Below are 18,731 nucleotides of genomic sequence, written 5' to 3'. Positions count from 1 at the left end.
GTGGGCGTTTGGCTAGTTTGTGACCTTATTATGTTTGTATCACGCATGTGTGCGTATTCCATGTGTTTGCATGTGTTATGGCCATAGACCTTGAGCATGTGTGCATGCCTGTGTGTACTTACTGTAATCCGTGGCATGTGGACAGTGCTGCAAACGACTGTGGAGCGTCTCGCACTTTCCCCTGGTAGTAGCAGTGCTCACCGCCCTGGGGAAACACACAACAGCGTCAATAGCGTCCCCTCCGGAGAGCCTGGCTTTCAGTCCAGACCAGGCCTCAGCGTGACAAGGCTAAAACAAACATGCTCTAAATAAAAGGAGTGGTTACACAATAATAATCTTGACACAAATTTACAATTAAAGCAGTTACATTTGTAACAATGCTGGTGATAGTAATGATATTTGTAACGCAATCCCAATAATATAGCGTTTTAAGTACGCAAACATCTGTGTCATCTGTATTGTATTGTGTAAGGTATATCAGCATATGGATGATATGAGTGGACGATATACGCATTTCCATACACACCGAGCCTTCATTCACGCTACCCCCTCCTGCCCTGGTTGACTGCCTGGCTGACAGCAAGGCTGAGTTTCTTTTCTCAGTGAAACAGTGATAAATCAGGGGCAACACTAACAGCTTCTCCGGTCTCCCTTAAGCACGCACTATATATCCCAGATTTTACTACATTCCGGTGTTCTTTTAGATCCCACACTATCATTTGATGGCCATTTCAAACATGTTTCAAAGGCCGCTTTCTTCCATCCATCTTAGGAACATTTCTAGATTGCGCTCCTCTCGTTTCACACTCAGTAGCTGAGATCCTCGCCCGGGGCTTTGTTACCACTAGGCTGGACTGTTGGAATGCAGTCCTCTGCAGGCTCCCTGCCGCCGGGCGTAAAGAGCTGCATCATGTGCAGAAGTCAGCGGCACACAGTGTAACGAATGTCAAGTTCTTCAAGGTCTCCCGTGGTCAGGCATCTTCTTAGCTTTCTGTCCTCATTCACTCATATGAAGCAGTGCATCATGGGAGATGGAGTTTTTAGTGTAGAAGGTCTTTAACTCTGGAACACTGTCCCTGCTCACGTACATGCCTGAACCTCACTACTTTCTGTCAAAAAGCAGCGGAAAATCCCTTTCAGGTTGCCTTCTTGATTATGTAATTATTGCAGCACCGTGACTCTATCTATTCATTTGACTTGTTCCTATTATCATTTTACTATGGGAATTCCATCCATGAAATCCAGTATTATGTATCGTGTACTGTTATCATGTATTTATTTAGCTAGTTTTATTTTTGTTCATGTACTGTATGTATGTATGATCTTGGGTAGATGTTGCTTATAAATGAAATATTATTATTATTGGTATTATTGTTATAATCCACATCATTATCTATGATATTTCTCCGAGAGATATGCAAAATGGTTTTGCGGCTAATGGCTTAATTATGCACAGGCACACAAACAACCTGGCCCTGTCGCTAAGAAACCAATTGGCAGACAATTTATCACTGTGCGCGCCCTCTGCCTTGCTGATATCAGGAGCGTGTCTCTGCATACCAATGACTTGCAGAGTCTCCAGTGCCAAACCCACAGAGGCAACAGGCTGGCCTCTGGTGATCAGGCTGAGATCGCAAGGAATGAAACACATTGAAGAACTGCCCCTCAAGATTGCTTGTAGCTCGTAAGCCAGATGATCCTTGTGCTGGAAATCTGGCTAATGCTAATGCTGATGAAGCCCATGGGTTACAGTGGAGAAAATAGGATGGCAAGTGATTATGCTAATCGGTCATGTTAGAGGACCCTCACTGCTTTGTTAGCACTGCTTAGCTGAAGAAATGTTGCTTAAAGACATTAAATGCTAACCTGTTGGTCAAAGGTCCTGCAGGGCTGTGGAGTTTGTGTGTGTACACACGTTTTCCTGGTAAAATCCACCAGAATTTAGAATTTTGAAGACAGTTACTTTAATTCTTTCAGTGCCACTACTGACCCACCCGGTTTAAATGTCCAATATGCTGACAGTATGCACACCGATGCATAAGAGTGAGTGAGTGAGTGTGTGTATGTGTGTATATACATGATTTACAAAAATGCTTCTGAGCATAAGTGCTTGCCAGCCATTAGGATTAGGGGTCGCTCTCCTTCCTCCCTGAGGACCTTTCTGGAGCGTTCTCCTGGCATGTCTGTTTCCTTTAACTCTCTCTCACTTTCATTTTTCATTTTCATTTATAATGCTCTATTGGCATTATAAATATGTGATTATACAATTTTGCCAAAGCTCTATAAAAGTTCTGATAAACCTTAATATTTAATTAAAGGAAATACATAAATAAACGAACAGAAAACCAAACCAATAAAATATAAAATATTTCTATATGTCTGCATAAAAGTAATAATATAAAGAGAGCATTTTCTTAAATTGTTATTATTCAATCTCACTCTTGCTGTTTGGGGTTACATTACAGCTTCTCTCTCACTGCATGAACATGGACTCTTTGTCAGCTTTGCCAAAAGCCTTTCTGTCTGGTTTTATGGTTTCTAAACCACAAGCAGGACTTTCGATGCATGAGGGTCCTTATCTCTTCAAGTGCCCAAGGCAGTCTCTCTTTCTCCCTTTCACACATACACAGATACACACATACACACTCTTTCCTCTCTCTCTCTCAAACACACACACACACACACACACACACACACACACACACACACACACACACACACACACACACACACACACACACACACACAAAGTATGCACCCAGAGAAAACCCTCCTTCCTCTCCCTCTCTCTCACACTCTTCATTCCTGAAGAGAGAAGATTTGGCTCGGAGCCAGACTTCCCCAGACTAATGACCCAGCATGCATTGGTGCCATACTCAGCAACACAAAGAAGCAGGACGACACAGACACACACACACAGACACACACACACACACACACACACACACACACACACACACACACACACACACACACACACACACACACACACACACAGCACATACATACATACATACTTACGTTTTGTTTTTTTGTTTTTTTTTCTCTATTCTGAAAGTACATACAATGGATGGCTTCTGTTATTGGTTCTGCAAATTAGCTTTTAAATTATTTTATTTTTTCTACTTTCTACAAGAATTGCAGACAGCATCATCACATAATAATCCAGAACATTGGTATAAGAATTTCATGTGCTTTTATGCTTAATATTTTGATATGACAATAAAGCTGATTGAATATAAAACCCAAGCTGGAACTCTCCAGCCGTACCTCAGCCCCAGTGTAAGCTAACTGGCAGTGGTTAACAGATATCTAGATAGATAGCTAACGTTCATTTCAGGTTTTGCAGCACAGTACTTAACTGAAAGAATAACTTTATTTAGTTAACTTTATTTTACATTGAGTAGCTAACTTTGAACCTATTAGCCATGAAATTTAGTTAGGTCGAGAATAGCAAACTTCAGTGGCTAATTTGCGTAGGTTTACAGGTATACTGGCTAGCTAGCCAGTGCTAACTAACACTGGCAGTAAAATTGGCTGTTGTTGCCACTTTAGGTTTACTAGTTAATGAGCAAAACTAGTAACTTGTGTTATATAATTTATGTTATGTGAAATCTATTACAATAGATCAGTTGCTGCAGAGTTTGGAGATGAGGCAAGCTTGTTAATTTGAAAAATGTTAGCTTGCAGGACTTTAAATGCTAGTGAGTGTGTAGTAATAACATGTTAACATTGGAGAGCCTCTTAAGAAAGTAGCAACCTGTTTATAACTGGGTCGAAATGTAAATGGAGTATCGTATATCTCTTTTAGTGACCAATTGGTTAAGCCTTCTTTGTCCCTGATGAAGCGTGACCCATGTTAAGACCGTCTGAAGTGCCTTCTTTGGAGGTGGTTTCTGCTGAATAAATGCATGCTCCCTGTCTGCAAGCGCTAAGACTTTGTGTCTTTCTTGATGAAGTCTAAAATAACACTAATATCCACCACACTCGCAACCCCAAAACAGTAATACAGAAGCACTTTAAAATGAGTGTACACAAAAATGTATGTTTTAGCTCAAAGTCAATATGATCACACGTTTAGTTATGAATTAAAACAATGACTAATTTTAGATACATATCACCACTAGTAGTGTCCATTTTGTCCGTTTAGTTACCTTCTTAAGGATAAAGGTATTCTGTTAGCACACTTCTGATTCTCTTTCCTTTTGCCTCATTGTAGTCTCCTGTGAAATTATTAGTGTGGGTGGATGGCTGGAGGTGCTTCACAGACTGGGTGGTTGCAAACACATCAACTGTAAGCCTCACAGTTTTTATGGAGCACAAAGCATGCATAAATGACAAGGACATTAAGATTTATGTCCACTGCCCACTTAGGGACAGTACTGAGTGATACATCCACCATTTACATACTCCTTCATAAGGTACGTTTGTAAGACCTTTTAAAGGCCTTGTCAATCTTAAACTCTATGTTCAGATTTTATTGTTTATGCTTCCAGGCCATTTAACTACCACCTCAGTGAACATGTACCTGTAGTCACAGGTGGCTTGTACATTCCGTGAGAACTTTCCAGTTTTGACATGGGCATTCCATGTCATGGTGCGCCAAGCGCCCAGCAGTAGGGACATGCCCACTTACTCACACAAACACACACACACACATACACCTTCCACGGTCCCAATCATTTACTTATTGATCATTGCCACACCGGTGCCCAGAATAAGGATGTTCCAGAGCAAGATTCGCCTCTCACTCTTTCTGTGCTGCCACCGTCACAAGTCCATTGAGTCGTAGCTGCTTAATTCCCATGTGAGTACTGTCTTCGACTCCCAGGCACTGAGGTATGCCATGGCCATGGAAAAAAATAAGTGATAAGTTCTTCTATTTCAGATTTGTTGAAAGGCAGCTTAATGTACTTCGAGTCTAAGTGGGCTGTGATTTCTGATCATTCTAGTCTGCCTATTTTTGAGGCCGTCTGTTGTGGCAGGCCAGAGGCATTAGCGGCCTTGCAGTGTTCCTTCAGCACTTAGGTAGTAAAGCGTGCATGCAACATTTTCATAACACTGACAGGTGATCTCATCGCTGATTCCCAGTCGATATAAGGTTGAAGCATTTCACTAAAAGCCACGAGCGATGGCCTTGACATCTGAAAATTTCTCGCCACTCTTCAGCAATAACAACTCTTCTCAAAATTAGTCCACCAGCTGCCAGGTCTACTGGGCCTGTCTGTCTGGGTCGAAAATCACCGTTCCTGACAAGGTTTGGTAAGATGGGTGGACTTAAAAGCTCTGAGGATGTTGCATCCTGGCACCTCCGCATTGAGCATATTGTACAAGTAAAGCAAAATTCAGCTGTAACGTAATCAAACCCCAAAATGGCAGTGTAAACAGAAGCCATCCAGTGGCTTCCATCCACGCTCAGATAATAAAGACAGAAACAGATATGCAACTTATGCATGGTGTTGGCATTTTGAAAAATCTATGTTTTTCCTGTGCATACATCAATGCTGAAAAATGGAAGTTTAAAAAATGTTCACCCTGCAGGGTGTCTGTAAAGAGCTCTGTACTAAAATGTTGGTTTCATGTGGATGGGTGGCATGTACATGTACATTTCCATTTCCATTTACGGCATTTAGCAGACGCTCTTATCCAGAGCGACTCACAAAAGTGCCTTGTCATCGACTCATAGAACACATCCTAGTACAGTACAGTAGTGACTTTGTGAAAATCTTAATCAGCCTTTTATTTTTTATACTTATTAGTTTTAGCCTAATTCAGTTTGCCAGACGCAATGTATGGATTTGAAGGACTCTTCTGGCATTGATGTTGCTTCAGACATATTTGATTAACTCGTGAACTCATCTCAAGTGTCTTTTATGGTCTTTCCTGAAGAGAATTTGGTAAGAATTGAAAGACAAAGAAAGGTTTAACAAGTACAGCTAGGGCACAGGTACTGAGATAAGCGATGTTTATTAAGAGTGAATCTACAATTGGTAGTCTTGTTACGGTCCAAGATGGAAAAACCAGAGCTGTCAGACATAGAAACCAAACCGACAGCATCAAATTTTCTGTGTGTCCCCTCAGATGAAAGAGAATACTCATCTGAATCCTTAACTGGTTTCAGTTTCAACTGTAATTCCAAAACTGTACGTCCTTGGAATTATATTGAGTTATCAAGATGGCCTGAAGACTAGGGCTGTCCTGAATACCATTTTTAGGGCTCCAGAACTTTGTGGCTAATCAACAATAAATATTCAAAGCTGGGTTGTTGGGCTTGAGTGCTGAGCATGATTCGGCTAAGATTCGGCTCATGTTTAGTGTATTATTTCAACTTGTAATTGGGTCTAACTAATCAACTGAGGCAACTTAGATTGCCGCCGGTTCCCACCAGTTACAATTATGAGCGAGAATAAAATGTATATTTTCACCACATTTTCCAAAACATCTTTTTAAAGGTATATTGTTTGCATCTTGAACTGGCTACTCAAGGAGCAAAATTCATATACTCAGACAGTGAGCACGATGTCAGGTGCCTGAGCTTACATGGTATATATTTCCACATTTTAATGGTGCAATTAAAAAGTGTGTGCTGATACAGTATATGTATAAAAATACAGTAAACTTACAGTAAAATACAGTAAAAAATATAGTTATTTATATATATATATATATAGACAAAATCTATTTTTTGCAGTTTGCCTTTATTAAAAGCCTATGGTTAGCTGTGTTATTTCGGATTTAGGTGACATGGTATCTATCATCCTGCTTCTTCATCTTTTACCCCCAACATCAAAGGGCAAAAAACATGATAAAAAAAAACACAGTACATCTGAAGCTGTGAAACGCCCGATGAAGTTCATGAGAATGTGTTCTTGTGACGGATCCCCCCATATCTTCTTTTGCTCTCCATGGCGCCAACACGTGGCTCTTTGTTTTTCATGTTTTTTCCATGTGCTGTTTATTTCGTCTTCCCTGGCTCCACCCCACACTTGCCAGTCCCTGTCCTGATTCATTCCACCTGTCTTGTTTTTGCTCGTCCGTTCCACCTGTTCCATCTCACGGTTCTATGATGATTCTTCTTGTTGCACATTCATTCTTTTTCAATAAAACATGGCAAACAATCTGATGCTCTTTCAGTGTGTTCAACGCATTACCTGTCTCCCTATAGACTAATCAAAACATGCACACTAGGTGGACTCATATTTTTGTATACTATCGAGCAAGTGTTGGAACTTCAGAGGATGTTCGATATTCCCACCCCTCCAACTGTATTGTTTCAGTCTTTCAGGTAGGGAACAAGACCTGTGACTCTCCACAAGAAAACTGGATCAGTACAGCCCTTTTTTCTTTGTGCTACTACCAGAATTACTGCGTCTTCCTGGACCAGAAAGTTGTTTCCCTGCAGCAAAAAACTGCTGTTTGCAGCTTTTGACAAATTCTTCAAGGCACACTTTGTTTTCGCTGTATCCTATGATGATGCTTTGTGCAAGATGTTTACTTTCAGCCCAACCACAGTGTTGGTGGGGCCAAAGCTAAGGAGAGCCCACAGGTCAAAGAAAATAGTCAAGACTTCATGGTCACCTTTCGAGCTGTAAACATTTGTATGCTGAACAATGTTGAGATGTTGCATTTGAAAAGTTCACCACAAAAATCGTTCGCTGCTGTTTCGTCATTGGAAGGTTAAGCGTGGTTTGTAACCTGGACATTCTTGACATTTAAAAACGCGCAGAGCCTGTGTGCGCCTCTGCTTTTTGTACATATTACGGGTTTAAAAAGCATTTGTCAGGGGTATATGCAGAGATTGTTTCTGATAAAAGAAATAGTCTGGCAGTGAACAGCCAATGTGATTCAAAATTTGTAAATCCTGTCACAGCCCAGGCTCCTATCAAAAGGAAGCACTTAATGGATATGTATAGCTCGGTTGTTTCTCAAGTGTAAGCATCTGGAGTTTCTGAATGCACTACAATGTTTGGATGGTTTGATGGAGGAGCTTGTGAATGACATTCATGCATAAGCAAAGGAAGTAATTTTTATATGTCTCAATTGACTCGCCTAAACGAGACCTAGATAACGTTGAGGATTGTTTTGATCAGCTTGAAAATACATTCCCATTCGTGAACACAGAAAATCAGAGACACAGATGTTTTGCACAAAAATGGATCATTGTTGAACCTGTAGAGTATGTTCTTGGTGTGCATTCTGATGTACATAAAGACCGAACAGCTTGGGCGTGTAGCCAAGACACATCCACCGATGTATCTGTCATAGGAACTCTTCAGTGTTTAGTAATAAAGTGCTCTGTATAACTTTCCAGCAAGCAAAACTACAAGAAGAAGATATTTCTAAAGACATTAATGATGGATCACACTTTAGACACCATTGTTTGTCACAGCATGTCCATGCTGTTTAGCTTCAGCTCTATTGCGATGACCTTCAAATGGTTAATTCATTAGGCCCTAAAATGAGAATGCATGACCTTGGATGCATTTATTTCAATTTAAGAAATGTATCACCTAAGCTCAGTTCACTGCTGATGAATATTTATGTTACCCTCTTTGACTCTGAGGGAAATGTGGGCTTGATCCAATTCTTAGGCCCCTTGTGGATGATTAGAAAATTCTGAAGGAGTCCAGGTGCCTTTGTCACCTTTAGAAGGTTCTGTTATTCATGTTAAAAGGAGCGACAGAAAGACAAAGAAACTGTGTAACACGTATGGTGCCACCTGGGTAACACGTATGGTGCCTCCTGGGTAACAGGCATGGTGCCTCCTGCGTAACACGTATAGTGCCTCCTGGGTAACAGGTATGGTGCCTCCTGGGTAACACGTATGGTGCCTCCTGGGTAACAGGTATGGTGCCACCTGGGTAACACGTATGGTGCCACCTGGGTAACACGTATGGTGCCTCCTGGGTAACAGGTATGGTGCCTCCTGCAGATCACATATGGTGCCTCCTGCGTAACACGTATGGTGCCACCTGGGTAACAGGCAGGGTGCCTCCTGCATAGCATGGTGCCTCCTGTGTAACACGTATATTGCCTCCTGCATAACACGTATGGTGCCCCCTGCGTAACACATATGGTGCGTCCTGTGTAACATGTATGTTGCCTCCTGCGTAACACATATATTGCCTCCTGCGTAACAGGCATGATGCCTCCTTTGATACTTGGAGATGTAATTAACAGAAATGATGACTACTTTTAATTGAAATTTTGAATATATTTTTGCCAAATATAATCCATAGTATGATGTGCTATTTGGGGCATTTGATGTCTGACCATCATAAACTGTAAGTATCTGTATGTAGAACAAAACTAATTTCCTAAGCATTCCTAATGATTCATTATCCAAGATGTATTTGGTGAATCGGTCCACTCTTACACATTTGGCACATGCGATTTGAAGGGAAGTACAACTTTTAAAAAAATCCGTATTGAACTTTTTTTTAAATATTACAAAAAGTATGGAATGGAATAACAGTTTGGAATATTTGTGTGCAGTGATGTTGAAAATGAAATGCCTGTTTTTAACAAGACTGTCAATATAATTGTGAAAGTTAATTAAGATTGTGTAAGATGACACTTGTGAAAGATGACAAATGTCAGTGCAGTCTTTTGATCAACACATGAATGCTTTCTGGATTGAAGAGACAACAATTTCTTTACAGTGATTTTGTAGGTGATACTAGACCTTCTGAGAGACAGTTTTCTGGATGGATGACAGAATGAATTTTTGCTTTGTCATGCTTTTGTCAATTCTGCAGCTTTGTCATGTGACATACCATAAATAATATTTCAGTGGTTGCATTTGCATTGTGCTGTACTAAGGCTTTATTTAAAGCCTCCTGGAATGTTTGAGGGTTTTTTTGGTGCGTTTACACAAAATCCCAAATGGTGCAATAATACAATTTAAATTCTACTACAGTAGTTATTTATCTAATTCACCGGTGTGTGTGGCTGCAAAAGCTATGTGGGGTTCCTTGAAAAGTGTTCAGTGGTTAAGGTACTTGACTTGTAATTGGAAGGTTGCTGGTTCAAGCCCCATCATTGACGAGTTGCCACTGTTGGGCCCCTGAGCAAGACCCTTCAACCTCATTTGCTCTAGTTGTACTCAGTTATAATTGTAAATTGCTTTGGATAAAAGTGTCAGATAAATGTAAATGTACTCCCAGAAGTGTTGAAATACGAGTTAAAATTCTACCCCAGTGGAGTTTTTTTTTCTAACACCAAACCCAGTGTAATTCAACAACAGGGATTGTAGACTAGTAATACATTTCAACTACACAAAGTGTTAAATTGACACAGTTTTAGTGTTAAAAATATAACGCTGGTGTAAGTGTCACTTTAACACTGGTGAGTGTGGACATATATATAGTTTTCCAGTGTTAAATTTAACTCTGTGAGTGTTAATTTAACATTAGCGATTTTGCTGTGAGCAGGAACAGGCTGCCATGAAACTATCAAGCAGTACTGTCTGTTCTGGGCTATAAGTACCCTCTCAATCCCAAAAGGTGGCTTTTTTGTACTACACATTCAACCTACCTGTCCAATACAATCATGATAACACTGACCCAGCCGAGTCTAAACACATTCAAGCATCATCTGGTCACTATAGTGGAACACCCAGACCCAGATCACAATGTCCATAGTGTCCAATGTCCACCTTTTTTATTGCCTTGAATGAAGACATTGGTTCTCGTGCTTCACACTTGTTCGGTACGCCGACTGCATGTGGAACAGACTGATCTGTGCTGGCCCACCATTTTTAAGAGCCCTTCCTGAAATAATCCCGCGAGAAAAATCTATATACCACATACCCATATATATATATGCTTGTAAAACACTGCTGTGCTTCAGGTATAACTGGGCGGGTCTGCGCGAGCTGTCGACACAGCAGAAGGCGAAGCGCGGGGCATTCCTAGACTGCTTGGTGTCCAATAAATCAATCGTTAGCTAAGAGGAGACAGCCAACTCACTAAGTTGCCTACAGCACAAAAGCAAAGGTACTCAGCCGAAGCTCCTGAGTGGTGCAAAGTGTTTGTCCCCATCATCAGGAGACTGGGAGTTCGACCCCGAGAGAGCAAAATTGGCCGGGAGGGGCGGCAAGCTCACCTTCCCTGTCAATTACAGAGACACTGGCCAATCACGGGTGTGATTGCCAATGCATCAGAAAGGGGTGGATAGTGCCAGCACGTCACCCCGCCCCCCGTTTTTACATGAGCTGTAGCTAGAAAAGTCATGCTGACTGGCTGAATGTGCCTCAGAGGAAACGTGTGACAGCCTTTGCACTCCCTGGTTGGCGGTTAGGTGGGAATTTGATATGACTAAATTAGAGGGAAAGAATCCAGCGCCGCTCAGCATAGCCAAGAGTCAAAGAAAGAGCAAAAGTCAAGAGTCCAAGAAGCCTTTTGGCTTTACTTTCTCATTCTCCCACTTTCAGGCATTTCAGTAGTAGGTGTACACACCTCCAAATAATTAAAACAATATTTTTGCCACTAGCAAGATGGGGTGCTGCATTAGTTAAGCAATACCACTTCTTTTGTTACAGTAGGAATCTCCTAATCTCCTAATTTCACCATTCACATCCAATCTGAGAGTGTAATTTTGAGCGGTTCGTAGGCAGACGCATGTGCGGAGCAGAGCAGGATTTATTATGGGCAAATCCAAAATCTGATTCGTTGTAGCAGTCCAGGGTCATAGAGCCAACATGGACAGCATGGGGATACATGATTAAACAAACAAAACATGAAGGCAAACAGGGGAAGCAGGCTATAAGAGAGGCTAGGAAACACAAAGGCTAGGATAAACACGAAGCCACAGAGTACAAAGAAACACAACCATTCGAATAAACATGCAATGAACAGCAAAGACACAGGGAACACGACAGGGTTTAAATACATGAACTTAACAAGGTAGAAACGAGGGACAGGTGTAAGCAATCCAACGAGGGGTGGAGAAAACGAAACTGTGGCATGGAACTAAAATACACAAGGCAGGGAAAACACCGAACACGGAAGATGGGAGGGACTAATCGTGACAGAGAGCTCATCAAATAGTCGATAGTTGAATTATTCTAATCATCGTTTAACTAGACAAATTGATTTTTTTTATCCTCTATTACAAATAAAGGTGACAAATAGCTATCGAGATCAACTACAGTGGAGGAAAGGGCTTGGTTCTGAAATATGGAAAAACGTTGGCCATATTATGTATTGGTCTTAATAATAGTGTTGAGTTCTGAACTTGTGCCATCACAGTATTGCAACGCAATAGTCACTGATCTTCAGGGGGATTTTATAAAAGCCCAAATTACCATTCATTTGACCGTACGAACACACATATTCATGAGGCAAAAATCTCACAAACACGTCTGAAACAAATTTGTTCGTTAACAGACTCCGACATTCCCAAACACAGAGGTCACACTCTGAACAATGTTAAACTGCCAGAATGCCTCCTGACATCAGCAGTGAGACAGCCGTATAACTTAACCCAAGCAGTGAGACAGGTATGCATCTTAACCCCAGCAGTGAAAGAGGCGTATAACTTAACCCCAGCAGTGAGACAGGTACGCAGCTTAACTCCAGCAGTGAAAGAGGCGTATAACTTAACCCCAGCAGTGAAAGAGGTGTATAACTTAACCCCAGCAGTGAGACTTGCTTGCAAACAGCTTGCAAACTTACTTTGGAGATGTACGCTTTCCCCTCCTCTGATATATGCCTCTCCACATACTTTGAAGACAGCAGATCACTGGGGAGGAAAAACAGAGAAACCAGAATTAACCAAATGGCAGCGAGTGTTTATACCCTGTTCCCTCCTGCATTCTTCTCTCTGTCTCTCTCTCTCTGTCTCTCTCTCTCTCTCTCTGTCCCTGTGCATAAACTCAGTTAATTAGGATCTAGGAAGGATTTGGTTCAACTGAAAAACACAGTTTCTGCCATCTTACGAATGAGGACAAAAAACAGCTTGTGATACTCATCTTCACTCCTACTCAGACCTTTCCCAGAGTTCATAGTCTATAAGATCCTGTGTGTGTGTGTGTGTGTGTGTGTATGTGCTGGGCTATAAGCAATGAAAAGCTCCACATGGAGTTCACACGCTCACACCTACAGTCCTCCACACACTAATGATAGTTAACACAGACAAGATTGTACACAACACCGAATACACGTATACACTTGATGTGGCAGTATGTTAAAACTCATGAACGTATGCATTAATGCATACACACACACACACACACACACACACACACACACACACAAACATGCCACTTCTGAATCCCATGAGCCCATCAGCAAGATATCCTTCCAGCAAACTCCTCTGGTGTATCAAAACCAGAGAACTGCACAAGGCTCACGCCTAATCCCATTCACTCTATAGAAGCCCCAAGGGCACTCTCCATGGTGCTGAAACAACTCTCAGCCAACAAATCTCACATCTGAATACATCATGGTTATGTGCTCTGCTCATACCAAACACAAGGGCTAAATGTCACCTAACTGGCATCTGATAAGCTCACTATGTCACTGGTAAATTAAAAACGGGTGACAGACAACAGCCTCACAGGTGGGGGGCTCAGTGTGGTAGTGGTGTTATGCACAGAACATTTGAAAAAATAAATTCCATAGAAAAATAAAATAACAAACTAATACAAAATGAGTAAAAAGTAAAAATAGTCCTGCCACAATGCAGACAACAGGACAGTCTGAAGTATGTGCCTGCATACATGTTTAGGTGTGTATTCATCATGAGTGTCACCATTGCATTACTGTGCATGGAATGGCTTCTGGTGCAGCAGTGTGTGTGTGTGTGTGTGTGTGTGTGTGTGTGTGTGTGTGTATGTGTATGTGTGTGTGTGTGTTGGGCGGGGGGTGTTTGATAGTCATGATAGCATGATTCTGATTTCATTACCATATAAATGCTGCTACAGCCTGCATGGCCTATCACATGACCACAACAGTCATAAATCAACACGGATGCAGCATACCCTGCTAAACCTGGCACAAACCATTAATACACACACACACACACACACACACACACACACACACACACAGAGGGCCTGACATAATTAAGAGATCATAGACAGAAGGAGAGAAATAGAGAGAGCGCAATGGAATAAGAAAGACAGAATAAAAACAAAGAAGGAGAGATGGAAGGATTAGAGGAGGATAAGAAAGGAGACAAAACAGCCAAAATCAAGCGAAAGGTGAAAGTAAAAGAGAAAGTGAGGCGATAATGATACCCTGAGAGAGAGAGAGAGAGAGAGAGAGAGAGAGAGAGGGAGGAAGGGAGGGAGGAGCGATGGAGAAAAAGAGAGCAAATGAAAGAGAGGAGGATCTGCACCCTCAGTCCCTAAAAGCATACACTGCTGTTCTTGTAACAAGCCACCCATAAACCACAACCAGACTGTTCACCACGCACGCACGCATGCACGCATGCACTCTCTCCATGTTAAAATCCCCCAAACCTCCATATCCTCTTTTAATGCCAGACACAGAGAGGTCTGGTAACCAACACGCAGCAGTGTTACACGGGTTGAACTGCAGGCTCTCCTGAACTGCAGGCTAAAGGCAGCGTGGGAAATCCACGCCAGTGAAATCCTATGAAGTCAATATGAATGGGAAACCAGCATGTATTTTCCTTCCTTAGCATGAAGTATTTCCAAGTGTGAAAGAAAATGTATGGGTGGAGCAAGATCTTAACAATACACATTGATGAAAAGAGTCAGATCTGAATCCTAGCCAGCATTCTAACGTGGAGGATAATAAATCCATGTCCTTACGCTTTACACAGTGCTAGATGGTCAGTGTTTAGGTGACGAATATTAGTTTACTAAGACCGAAAAGGTAGCACTCCCAATAGGTACTGGTATACAAAATTATTTTAGCTGTCAGATAGAATTGCTGTATCCATTAATATATATCAATAACTCGTGTAGGTGAGTTGCATTCTTTTAAAAAATCCCAGTTAAAATGCCTTGAACATAATCTGGTATTGTCAAGTACTCCACCTTCTTCAAAATGTAAACATTCGAGCGTGTTACCGTGGTATCTTAGGTATGGGGAAATGAGAGTTGGTAGCAAAAAGACAAATCTACACTTCCTAGCCAAGTTGCTGCTAGCTGGTATTAGTGCAATGTTGCCAGATATCTTGGGTGATATCATTTCTTGGCCCACCTTTGATCCATGATGACGTAGTGAAATGTCAGAAGCTGTTCATGCAGAAGTCACTGCACCTCGACTAGAATTCAAACTTGCAATACATTTTCATTAATGACTAAATGATTTGTCATTTGTCATGACTCATGATCAATATGACAAAAAACAGGAGTTAACATAGAAAAAAAGTAGATTCTGGTTTCACGTTGACTCAAAATCAGCTTTGAGTTGTAAATATCAGTGCTGAAGTGACATAGATGAAATGACTTGGCACAGAGTGATATCCAGGCCATGGGATTTGTGGGTTTGAGGTTTTAGTGTTGGGTTTGAGTGTTGTGTAGAGGCAGTGGTTAAGATTGATGCCAGCTTTTTAATTGCTTTGGGATTTGAATTTAATTTACGGTGGGAGGGGTGCGACTAGCACTCACGTGCTCGCACTCCCCCTCCTGCTTTCTCTAAAGAAACTGTGCACCCCTACACATGCACGGAAAAACACACACACACACACACAAAGGTGAAAGGTATGTTTTCACGCATGCAGTATGGACAAATGCCTCTGGCCTCGGACTGCCTGCGCTGCAAAACTAGATGGTAACATCGCAGTACAGAGACACGGGATGCTCTGACGTTCGCCACATGAGCGCAGAGCAGGGTGGTGGTGAGCAGATGATCACTGTGTGAAATATTTGTTCTGTGATAAAGCAAATGCTGGGTGTGGCCCTGCTCTGCTGAGCTGTGGGTGGGTGTGGGTTGCTGACCCATGGTTCTGTGAGGTGGGACTTGAAACAGTTGACAATGCAGGATTATTGCACGTGCCTGTGTGTGTGTGTGTGTGTGTATGTGTGTGTGCATGCGTGTGTGTGTGTGTGTGCATGTGCATGTAAAGGGGGAGCAGTCCCAACAGCAGATTTGCATAGGGATGAGATTAGGCAGTCTGTAGAGAATAGTGTTCTTTGTGACAGCATTAGGTGGTAGCATTTCTGGTGACGATTAATGGCCATTCAAAATGAAATACTGGTGCTTGACTCTAGGGACTCAAAGAAAGACCTAAGGCAAAAGTCCCTCCCCCCTACTCCTGAGTCTCCACCCACCCCCCCGAGTCTCTGATCTAATTAGCATCCAAACACCCTGTCTCTGGGTGAGTGAAATGCACACTCACCCACACATTAGCCATAGCACACACACCACAGCACTGCTGCATCGCAGTGGGCTTGGTGACCTTTTCCTTGTACTGGTTTCTCAACAACAAGTCAGCCCACACCTGCCCATTCTATCAGTTCTGCCTTTCTGCGCATATGTGTGTGAGTGTGCGTGCGCACATCTGTGTATTTAGGGTAACCAAACATTCCAATTTCCTGTTTTATGAATCCCGTCTCCCCAAATGTTTGTCGCTACTTGCCAGGTAGCTGCTCCGCCCTGTGCAAAAAACAAACAAACAAGCAAACCAGACAGGTGCAGCCTCGTCAGCTTTTTGGATGTGAATGAGGATGTGGGCTGTTGTGCGCTGCACTCGACAAGCCTCCTGCCCCAGTGGGGAGCTGGCCTTCATTCCTCACCCCGCAGAAGGCGTTCTCTCCACACATTGGTTCGAACCCCAAACTTTCAAGCCATTCGCATTTGTTTTGATTGAGAGAGGGGATGTACAGGGTGTGGGATTAGGCCCTAGAACCCCAGGACTTCACCAGTGACTTACCAAGCTCTTCAGGACAGGAATCAAAGCTAAGATATAGAACTATGGCCTCTGAGCGTGCACATATGGAAAATGAATGAAAACCAAAGAGAGAGAGAGAGAAAGAGAAAGCCAGAGAGAGTGACAGAGACAGAGATAGACGGAGAGCAAATGATCATCAGGCTTAATCCACACTAACATGGGTGAATTGGAAAGTACTATATTTGTGTTTTGGCTGCACTGGTGTTTCTATGACTCCTGTGTCGTTTCTGCTACAGGACTTTGTTTACAGGCCAGTCACATGCAGCATAGCCGCCTACACACTGCGAAAATGGCAAGAAAAAATCTTTGTCTGGACAGACAGCAAAGTCAAGCAGCTAAACATGAAATTAAAATACCGACTGCTGTAAACAGTGGCTGTGCTGAAAATAGCCTACTACACACTACTCACGTACTGACTGGGCCCCAAATCAGTATGCCGTATGCTGTGTGAGACGGAAATACATTTTTCCAGTACGCAAAAGATGCCAGGATGCCAGGATGCCCGGATGCGCTCCTTCCACCAAATATTCCGGTACGAGACCAGCGGGATTGTTGTGGTTTACTGCATTCTGTCATGCAACGGTGACAGAACACTTATTACAAGTGGGCAGGACCTTCATATGTTCACGTGACCTTATAGTTTGGTTTGTGTTTGTTGATTACTGGATACTACTATGGAAACCAGAATGCAGTATATACAGAGTGGTATGTAGTGTTTCAAACATAGCCAAGAACGTGTAAGAACGGGTTCCACCATTCTGGAACTGTGGAGGTTACATGGCAACCTTACGTGAGTGTTTTCTAAAAGCTACGTTTCCTTTATTCAAAGAACATGAAATAAATTGCTTTTATACGTATATCAGTGTGTTGATAATAATTAGCAGTGTAAACCCTAATGGGCCCTGCAGTTAGAGCCACTACATACTGTCATCCAAAAACCACATCAGTTTTGTGTGCACGTTTGTATTTGAGTGGGTGTGTGTGTGCTCATCTAAATGTGATTGTGTGTGTGTGTGTGTGTGTGTGTGTGATGAGGTTCAGCTCTTTGTACATTTGCTGTGAAGGAGCTTTAAAAGCACACAGCGCATTTCATCAAATTGCATTGCCAGAGCATACTTGTGAACTGCAGCATCAGCACACAGAGATGCAGCTGCAACTATGTCTTAACCTCACACACACACACACACACACACACACACACACACACACACACACAGACACTTACAAAAGCACATACATGCACACGCACACACACATACAAAGACACTTACAAAAGCACATACATGCACACGCACACACACATACAAAGACACTTACAAAAGCACACACACACATTCCCATGCACACTCCCACACAATCACACACACTCCCACACAATCACACACACTCACACACATGCATACACACATACACGCACCCACCCACCCACACACATACACTTACAAAAGCACACACACACATTTCCATGCACACTCCCACGCGCATACTCATTCATACTCATACACTCTTGCATACATGCGCACACACATACATACACACACACAACCACACACACATACAAAAGCACACACACACACGCACACACACACACATACACAGACACTTACAAAAGCACACACACACATTTCCATGCACACTCCCACACAAACACACACACTCCCATGCATATATTCTTTCACACACACACATGCGCACACACACACACACACACACACACACACACACACACACACACACACACAGACACACATTCCCATGCACAGTCCCACGCGCATACGCATTTACTCACACACTCACGCACACATGTACATACACACATATACGCGCACACACACACACAAATGCACACGTACTCTAATGGA

At 42.3% G+C, this 18,731-nt stretch overlaps 1 protein-coding gene across 4 annotated transcripts in view; it reads right to left on the bottom strand.

The window, feature by feature from the left end:
• adam22 (ADAM metallopeptidase domain 22) overlaps positions 1-18,731 on the bottom strand; it is a 66,925-nt gene that overhangs the window by 33,533 nt on the left and 14,661 nt on the right. For all 4 annotated transcript variants that reach the window (XM_027009519.2, XM_027009522.2, XM_027009521.2 and 1 more), the window contains exons 4-5: positions 12,678-12,744; positions 123-205 (exon numbers count right to left, since the gene is read on the bottom strand). In XM_027009519.2, the coding sequence (XP_026865320.2) occupies positions 123-205; positions 12,678-12,744 (150 nt within the window). The remainder of the gene's footprint in view (positions 1-122; positions 206-12,677; positions 12,745-18,731) is intronic.

This window comes from Electrophorus electricus, chromosome 5 (genome assembly GCF_013358815.1).
Source record: "Electrophorus electricus isolate fEleEle1 chromosome 5, fEleEle1.pri, whole genome shotgun sequence".
Lineage (NCBI taxonomy): Eukaryota > Metazoa > Chordata > Actinopteri > Gymnotiformes > Gymnotidae > Electrophorus > Electrophorus electricus.
The sequence above is the reverse complement of the archived record's forward strand: the minus strand, read 5'-3'. Positions and strand labels throughout refer to the sequence as shown.